Raw genomic sequence first — 9,151 nt, forward strand, 5'->3', positions numbered from 1 at the left:
CATGTGTGTGTGTGTGTGTATATATATATTTATATATACACACACACATACACACTGGGTTGGGAATGCTGCAAAGCATGCTTTGAGAGAGCAGGAAAAAAAGTTAAGCAGAGTTAAGTAGAACAGTAGAACACCATGGGAAGAACTTGAATTTCACCTAGTCTGCAAAAGATAATATATTTGGGGATGAAACTCACTGTTTCTCTAAACTGTTGCTTACTGGAACCTTATTCTCTGCACTGTAATATGGTTGCAGATAGCAAAATCTGAAAGTTGAACAAAACTGGTGAGGTGAATTTGGGCACATCTACAGGAAAAAGTGCAGAGGTTRGTTTTTGTGCCCTTCCTGCTTTTCAGTTTGGCTGAACACAACCCAGCTCTAGAGAAACTGCAGTCATGTTAACTAGCCTAAGCTGATAAGATCTATTGTCATGGAGCGCTTGTGACCAGCTGGCCTGAAGGAGTAGATACATGAATAGCTGCAGCCATTCTCATAGCCATACCTGTGTTTTGTTTATATTTGAAAAACACTTTCCCTGATGTGGTAGTATTCCCTTTTGCACTGCAGTGCTAAGAACCTTRAGTCTTCACAGTATCAAGTGTTGTTAAATATTGCATGTTGTCTTATGGATGTGGAAGAAAAGCAAAGTGAACTGGGTTAGTTCCACCTCCCCCTTGGAAATGTGTATATTCCTTTACATTTAGGTAACCAGTAATTCTTACCACCCTACTATTATTCTGAATTAGAAAGAATAATTATGGTGKATTAAGTCAGAGAAAGAGAAGCCAGAAATCTACTTTTTCTTAGCTTGTTTGATRTATTTCAGCCATCTTTTAAGTAATAGAATCGATCTTTTTTTTATTATTTTTTAAATTATTATTATTATTTACTGCATAATACATTTGTAGCAGGAATTGAATTGCCATTCATCGTGCAGTTAAAAAAAAATCAAGCATTGGTTTTTGGCTTAAAAATATTATTGGCAGCTGTTGCCAGGTGAGAGGCTTGTACCTATAACACTGTAGAATGCAGCAGGGTTTGAACCTTTGTATTTTGTTTAAATCTTGGTTTTTAGCTTTAACCTTCCAGGTTATTGATCTGGACTGGTGGTCTGTTTGAAAGTGATTTGTCAGGAGTAAGTAGGAGGCTGAAAGGGGGAGAAGTTCTTTAAATAATAGAACAAGTTGAACAAGTGTCAGAAGACCGTCTTGAAAAACTTCAGCCTACATTGCTATACAGAGCTTTCTTAATGGGAACTCAGCAGCCAGATCTCCTAGGAGGCTCTGAAAACCTCTGTTGTGAGATTGACTCAGRTCAGTTGATCTAGTACTTGTTTGAGCATTTAAAAAAGTTCACCCTATAAAATTTTAAAGCAAAGCTTTGATTTCACTGTAGATTTCAGTGTATGTTGTGTGTTGTGAATCTATGTCTTGCAAATGAAGAAAGCCGTATTCCCCTCTCTGCCCCAGTGTAGCTTTGCCTGCTGGAGCCTTCAATATCTTCAGGCGAATGCCAGCACAATTGGCTGCAGCTTGTGGCATATGTTATGGAATACAAATAACAGCTTGGGTTCTTTTTATATCAGACCTAATGGGCTAAGATGGTATTTTATTAGAGATCTTGCAAACAATGTTGTTACTCATTTGGCTACATCTCCAAGCTGGAAATAAGGTCAGTGGGAGGCCCACTGGCTGATACTCTCTATTAAAGAATCGAATGTGGTTTCTTCAGCCAAGTAAGATGAAGATTGTATATGAGTGCAGGTTCACGATGTTGATACCTCCTGCTAGAGATGGTGGTGGAAAGGGGAATATTGAAAAAATGAGGCTTTTCGTGTCTTGCAACAAATAGCTAATGCCAGCCTTCAGGTGCTGTCCGTGCTGTGTTATATCTACAGAATTGAGACTTGTTCATAGACAATTGTGTTCATAGACAAACTCTTCTATTTCTAAAGACAAGTAAACGTGAATAGCTATACGTGTAATTTCTGCACTCCTTCAGTGATTGTTTTTTATTAGCAGTTCGAATTTTAATTGTGTTTTTAATTGTGTTTTGCTTCACAGAAGAGTAAGAGAAAAGGTCATGAATACACAAACATTAAATATTCTTTATCGGACCAGACAAGTGGGGATCAGAGCCCTCTTCCACCCTGTACCCCAACCCCAACGTGTCCAGAGTAAGTTAGTTTTTGTTGTTAGTAAGTTTTGAACTGTGCTAATTAATTTTTAGTGACCTCAAGTGAGAGGGAGTTACCACAGAATCTGCCCCAGACTGTTGCCCTGTACTTTGCATTTAAACTAAATTGAGTAAAATAAATTGTCACTGAATTATTTTGTGTGTATGTGCCTGTTTTTCTCTAACTGGACTTTTCCCTATATAAATAACTGTTTTATTTCAGAATGAGAGAAGATAGTGCTAGAGTATATGAAAATGTGGGGCTGATGCAACAGCAGAAAAGTTTCAGATGAGAAGATATAAAGGCACTTCCATGAAAAGGCAGGTATGTATGTTCAGGAGTGACTGTGCATGTCCAGCCTAGAGTTGGRGAGGGGGCTTGAGTATGGAAGAAATTAGCAGAACCGCAACTTTAGCTGCTAAGTGGATTCAGATTGACACTTTAATGTATTTCTACAACTGCAGTTTTTCAGAAGAACTTAACTGAACTTACAGTTAACTTAAATGTAGCAACTTAACTGAAGAAAGAGTAAAACTTTCCATTTTATTGAGCCAACTCATCTGTGATATTTGTGCATTTTCTTTGGAGAAAATGTATATAAAACCAAACTATATGAAGGATTTTTCTAAAGGCTGAGATGCATGTGATTTTTTTTTTCTCTCTGCTCCCCATTCCCCCCCACCCCATTAGGGAAACTGAATTCCAAAAGCTAATTTTAATTGAGTTGCATCTTTGGTTACCATTCCAAAGCAAGGTGGAATATCAGCTTGATAGTTTGGCCTTCGTGTCCTTGCTCACCAGTGGCATACATTAGAGTTCTTTATTATCACTTTGAGTTATCTGAGTAAATAATCCAGGAGAGTGGAATACTGTACACTAGGAGATGAGTAGTGGCTATAGTCTGAACTTTCCATGTCTCTTTACAACTAATCTATGATCCTGGTCTGTGATACAGATTGGTGTGCATCTGAAGAGATTCAAGGAACATTTAATCTAATGTGCTTGGTCTCATTAAAAAATGCTGTGAGCAAGGATACTGCTGTGCCTGTGTTGTGTGAGCCGTAAGGAAAGAGAGTGAAATCATTAAGTGATCTGACATCGTAGCCTGTTATCAAAGCCTTTCAACTACGGTCGGTCAAAAATGAAACCTTCAGAATCAAAGTTCTTGAGCTGTTATTGGTTTATTACTAAAAATTAAATCTTTGCWTTTACTGAAAGAGAAATTTGAAGAGTCTCTCTACTCTATTTTAAATAGCTATTGTAACTTGGTGCTTGTARTCAGACACCGAATAGATACTGTTTATTGGCTGATAAGTACATCCAATATGTTAGTTAATGGATTGTGAGCAAAGGAACACTTGAATTTAGTCATTAACTTTTGGATTCTTCTCTAAAGCCTTTAATTTTTTCCCCCTGTGTTTTTAAAGAATTTAGACATCCTATTCTCTTTTGTATCTGGTAACTGTAAGTATGCTTCATCCATTTGGTACAGCAGTCGTTTCCAAAGTTTATACCCAAAGTCTCATCTTCTGCTAAAATAACCAYGGAGTTTATAAGCACAGATCAGAGACTCTTGATTTGAGTTTATAGCTTTTCTGAGTCAAAACTGAGCATTTTCCTATAATGTAGGAAAGATAAATGGTTGCTATTTTTCTCTAAACTTTTATTTTCTCTTCCCCTCTTTTTCCAGAAATGAATATGGGTTTTTAAAAAGGTCAAGAAAGAGATGGAAGAAGCTTCATGTGAATGGTGAACTCTGAAGGCTTGGTACCTTTTTATTTATGGTTTTAATCCTTCAACAGTAGGCAAAACTTAAAACCATCTAAAGTTTGTTTATATCCTTTCTCTCCAACACCTGATTTACAATTGCTCATCTTSCAAATAAAAGGAAATCCTTTCTACAATGTAGACGACTACTTTGTAGAATCAGTTTTGAATCCAGCGAGTTGTTGGAGTGTCATCCATCTGTTTTTAAATAGTATTTTTGTTTCACAATATGGCTATTAGTAATTTTTATTTGAGCAGTTGTGGGATTTTGGGGGGTGGGGGTGGGAGAGCAATGAAGTGGGTAAATCCATTACATTTGTGTAAAATACTGATGGGAACAATACTTGATTGTTTGAAAACAGTGGATCACCTGTGTGAATAGAATCAGCTACATGGTAAAATTAGTCCTAATACATTTCAAACTGAGTTTCATAGGGGTGAGCAGTTGCAGATATGAAGGTGCTTTTTGTGATAGCTGATGGCTTTTTTTTTGATCACAGTTTATCTGAGTGGCTGGTTGGGCTATTTTTGAGTAACCATGTAAGATAGCCTTTATATCAAATGAAACTTTTCATTTGACCCTTACCCAAAATAGGAATTTAGTGTATCTCTCAAAAAACACAGTGGCCTAGCAGTTTGTAAGGGCACTGTCTGTGTTAATCTGTCTGTGTTCATCTATTTTAAGCAAGAGATTGGACTAGTAGAGTTAAGGTATTCTAGAAAGCTGCACAATGACACCTTGACAGCATATCGAAAACAGAGTGAAACAAGTAACCCACTGTGCAGGTTGTTACCTTAATGTAGGGTAACCTTTTTCCACAGGGGAGGTGGAAGCATTGGGCCTTCAGTTTTTTAGTAAGGCCTTATGCTAGTGTAAGTGGGCTAAACTAGAGGTGTATGGGGAAAGCAGTGCATGGAAGCTAGCTGCCCGCTAAAATTGCCTTAGTTGAAAAGGACAGCATGGGCAGCAAAGCCAGCAGACTTGTTGTGGTCCATTTTGTCAGGCAGGAGTTTACTACCATTCCACCTGAAGTGCCTTTCAGAGCCACACTGAATTTGCTGTCCCTGTTAGATTAAAAAATCGTGTACATCTGAAACCACTTCTGATTGTCAATGAAACAGATTCCTCTTCTAGAGATTCTAGAAGTATGAGTTGCTGTTAGGCAGCCAGTTAGCTGGATTTCTTTGCTTTGTTTGCTTTGTCCTATTATCTGGACCAGAAGCTTCCCCTGAAGACATTAGAAACTGCATGTGTGGATTAATGGCAGAATTGGTCCCTAGGAGTAGGTACCAATGGTGTCTTACCAACAGAACTTCCCTGAAAACAAGGGGAAAGATGTGACTTAGGTGGTGGTAAGGAACTGCTGCCATTTTCATATAGCATGTGCAGATGGTGAATGCTGCATTAAATTGCTGTATGCAAGGGTGCAGGGCCAATGAAATTGCATTATTGGCCTTACTATTGAAATTATGCTAAAGCCTGGAATGTAATTAATACAGCTTTGTGAAAGGTTAATTAGGAGATCATATTACCTTTTCCTGAGAGTGCTTTGTAAAATCAAATATTTGAACACTTTGTTTGAACTGAATGAAGGTGCTTCTTTAATGTTAAGCAGAATTTTGTTACTTTGCTTCTTGTCCTTTTTGACTTTTGAGGTTTTGGGTTTTTTCTTGGATTATTGTATTTTTGGAACTCCTGTCACCAGCATACCATAATGTGTTTTAACGTTGTAGCCTCTAGTCTAGTCGTAAATATTTGTGCCCTTTCTAGATCTAAAATTTATGTCATCATGAGAGAGAAATCTGATCATTCAGTACTGAGATATCTATTCTACATTGCCTGCCTCCCCTCCTGTCCCTACTTACAACTTTATCTTGCTCAAAGGGATCAGTTAAGTGTTGGTATTTGTACAGAGCCATTTGACAGCAATCTTAATGTTTGTTTAAAATGTTGTAGAGTTGCACAAATTCTACACTTGATATGTTATTGCAAGGTGGAATGCATGTTCAGTTTGAAACCATTCTGCACCAAAATGAGAAGTCAAGAAAAACAAGAGAAGGATCCTGAAAGATTCTGGTTATGAACTCTGTTAAAGTGATATGTCTTAAAATTGACCTGTATGAGCAGCAATCAGTTACATAGCGAAGAAAGTTGCTTCCCATGGCCTATTTTAGCTGTTTAGAACTTGCCACTGTAGGAATTTGTTCTTGGAACAAGGGAAATCTTATTCTGAAAATGTGCATTAATCTTGGGAAGCATATGGTGGAAGAATGGCAATGACAAGAGAGGGAAACAATCTGAAAGGCTATGAATAAATGTTCCATTTTGTTTTAACTGGAGTGTTAGGCCCTGCTGAGAACCAAAGGGGAGATCTTGCAAGGTAAAGTCTGTCTGCTTTCCATGCATAGGCGAGAGGGGTAATTTTAGAGCCTCTCTTTTTTTTTTAATTATTTTAGACAATGGTTGGATTTTGACAGGTGGAGCAAGAGAGATAAATGCCCTTTGGTTCAAGGGAGATAAGTGAATATGTGGGTTTCATGTATTTCTAGTGAGCTTTTAGAGAATAAATTTAAGCATTGATCTGCAGTCATTGCTGTAACAATGGAATGGAAAAGGGATGCAGTTTTGAAGTGTTCTGTTGAAGAAGACTTTATACCACAAGGGAAATTTTAACACAGCTCCTGAGGCACAATAATTTATGCCAGCATGAATTTGCTGTAGACTTCATTTACTGAATGTTTTATAGTATACACTTTAATTTCAGCTAACTGTTGTTAGGACTGATTGGTTCTCCTATTAATCCTGACCAGACTTTACTTTTTCCTCTTAAGGTATRTGTTGGAAACATAATTAACTTCATTAGCTGTATCCTAGTTATAATACCTGTTTCCTTTTTCATTGTAGAGATGGGAAAAATCAGCTGGTACTAGGATGTATTGTCGGGTTTTTTTCCACCCATAACTTCATTATTTCAAATTAATTTTTAATTTCTCCCTTTTAAATAGTGAAACATGTAATTAATTATTTCAAGCCTGTTTATTTATGACATTATTGTGATTTTTTTTTTTATTACAGTACTAAAGACTAATGAAAAAGGATCCTCTTATTAGATGGAGTAGACCTTGCATTTATTTTTTTTTCCTGCAATGTATGAAGTATTGTACCAGAGTATTAAATGAAATGTAATATTTTATTGAAAAATCTCTATCCTTTAAAAGGAGTACTTTTAGGATGTCATCAATTTGATGTGAATCATGTCAATGTTGATAATGCGCTGTTTATTATACATCTAGTGTTTCAAAAGACTCACTATTGCCTTTTGCCCACATACATTGTGTAGACCATTTACAGTTGTCAAAATGTGACATTAAAATAATAGTTCATGTATAGAATTATTGGTGATTGTCCATTGTTTTCTGTGCTGGTATTTATGGGTCTTAGTTCAGCTGCTCTGCTAGCTGCATTGTGATTTTTATTGCTGCAAAGCTATACTATCAGAAATAAAAGCATAACTGTAAACATCAAAACATAAAAAAAAAGAAATAAAAAACATTTTCTTAAAATGGCTTGTTGATTACTCTATTTCTTAACTTCCAGCCAGAAAATATGGTAGTGTTTATGGGCACTGACCTTCAAGTCTGGATCTTAATGTTTAGGAATTGTGGTTCTGTTGAGCCCCTTGCAGCATGAGGTGCTGTTGAAGAGAGAAGCTGTCCTTCCTAAGATTTAGTGGAGCAAAACTCTTATTAGATATGATGCATACCAGCTTTTAACTTTACTCCTACTGCCTGCTGCCAGTTGGAGGCCCTATGGCAAGAGTCTCCGTCCTGTCCAGAGATTGCCTCTCCAGGTAGCTGTTGGTGGAGGTGTTCTGGGAGTCCTGGTGTGCCCTCCTGCAGGGCTTGAGTGTCCATGGTACATCCTGCCTTCCCTTTCCTGCCTCATCTCCAGCTAACTGACCCTCACTGGTTCTTTGTTACTCTTTGAACTTGGTATGGAATATCCTTAAAACTGGGTGATGTGGATAAGCCTCTTTTTTTCTAAACGCTAGTGTATAATCTACCACTTTTAAATCGGAAAAGAAGGGCAGCCCCACTTCATCCAAACCTAGCTTGAGAAGCATGCCCTCCCTCCAGTGGTGAGGGGAGAAGGAAGCTGTTGCACTCACTCCTGCTGTTCCTTCCTCCCAGCTCCTTCATATCTTGTACCTTTTGTCTTTTTGACTCCGCTGTTCCCAGAGATCTTTTTATGCCAGCGCTATGCTGTGACTCAAAAGAGGAACTGATGCTTTGCGAAGGAGCTGCATTGCACCCTAGGCTCCTTTCTGCCAGCTGCTGCTACCATACTTCAAAATCTATGAACATTTCTGACTCTGTAGCACTTGGAGCAAGACACTTCTACAAATGTGGTGCTCTACCTATTCTCTGGGCTGGAGGAGAAGAGCATATGTGCTCCTGAGTGTAAGTATAGCCTATCAGTTTAATTTTAAGTCTTGAGTATTGCTTTTTCTTAAAACCATTGGGTATGCTCTCTCTAGGCATGCTATTGCTGCTATTGATTCCTAGAAAGTTGAAAGCCATAGTAGTGAGTTAGCATCACTAAAATATGATGAATTTTTAATTTAATTGAAAGTTCGGCTAAGCGTTAGCTCTCCCCTTGATCCTGCTTGTAGAAGGCAGTGGCAGAAATGCAAATGACTATCTGCAGCTTTTTAGCAAATAAATGCTATACGTTGTAACACAGACAACATGAGCAATACTAGGTGAACACAGAGCAAATAACTGAGTTTGTAGAAAAACGAGCTTAATCTCAAGGTGATGGCAAGGCATGGAGATAATTCTACTGGAATTTCTAGGAAGAAAGCAAAGCCCTGTGATTGAGACCTTTGTGGACTTAAATGCGAGATGAATTCAAATAAGGATAGTAGCTATGTAGAACAGCTTAGCTTTAAGGTGATAATCATGCAGAGTAAGACTTCTGTGAATATGTCTGACAATTTGCATCTGTTTCTGTATATGGGCAATCGATTTAAAACTTGTTTGGAGGTTRGGAGGGGGGCAGTCCAATCTGAGAACTTTGACAGAAATAATAAAGGGTGATACGGTGAAATCCTTGGCACCTCTGCCTGTCTCTGACYGCCTTGCATTTTTCCYTTCCTCAGTACAGAGTATGAATGTRTWTGAATAGAGATAACCATCATACTCTT

General features: G+C 37.8%; 1 protein-coding gene across 1 annotated transcript in view; it reads left to right on the plus strand.

The window, feature by feature from the left end:
* PTPN11 (protein tyrosine phosphatase non-receptor type 11) overlaps window positions 1–7,340 on the plus strand; it is a 32,141-nt gene extending 24,801 nt beyond the window's left edge. Inside the window, exons 14-16 of the mRNA XM_085314484.1 lie at window positions 2,065–2,177; window positions 2,400–2,501; window positions 3,868–7,340. Coding sequence (XP_085170610.1) covers window positions 2,065–2,177; window positions 2,400–2,469 — 183 coding nt within the window. The 3' untranslated portion in view covers window positions 2,470–2,501; window positions 3,868–7,340. The remainder of the gene's footprint in view (window positions 1–2,064; window positions 2,178–2,399; window positions 2,502–3,867) is intronic.
* The last annotated feature ends 1,811 nt before the right edge of the window (window positions 7,341–9,151 follow it).

This window comes from Rhea americana, unplaced genomic scaffold (genome assembly GCF_003343005.1).
Source record: "Rhea americana isolate MKP2758 unplaced genomic scaffold, rheAme1 scaffold_405, whole genome shotgun sequence".
In the NCBI taxonomy this organism is placed as follows: Eukaryota; Metazoa; Chordata; class Aves; order Rheiformes; family Rheidae; genus Rhea; species Rhea americana.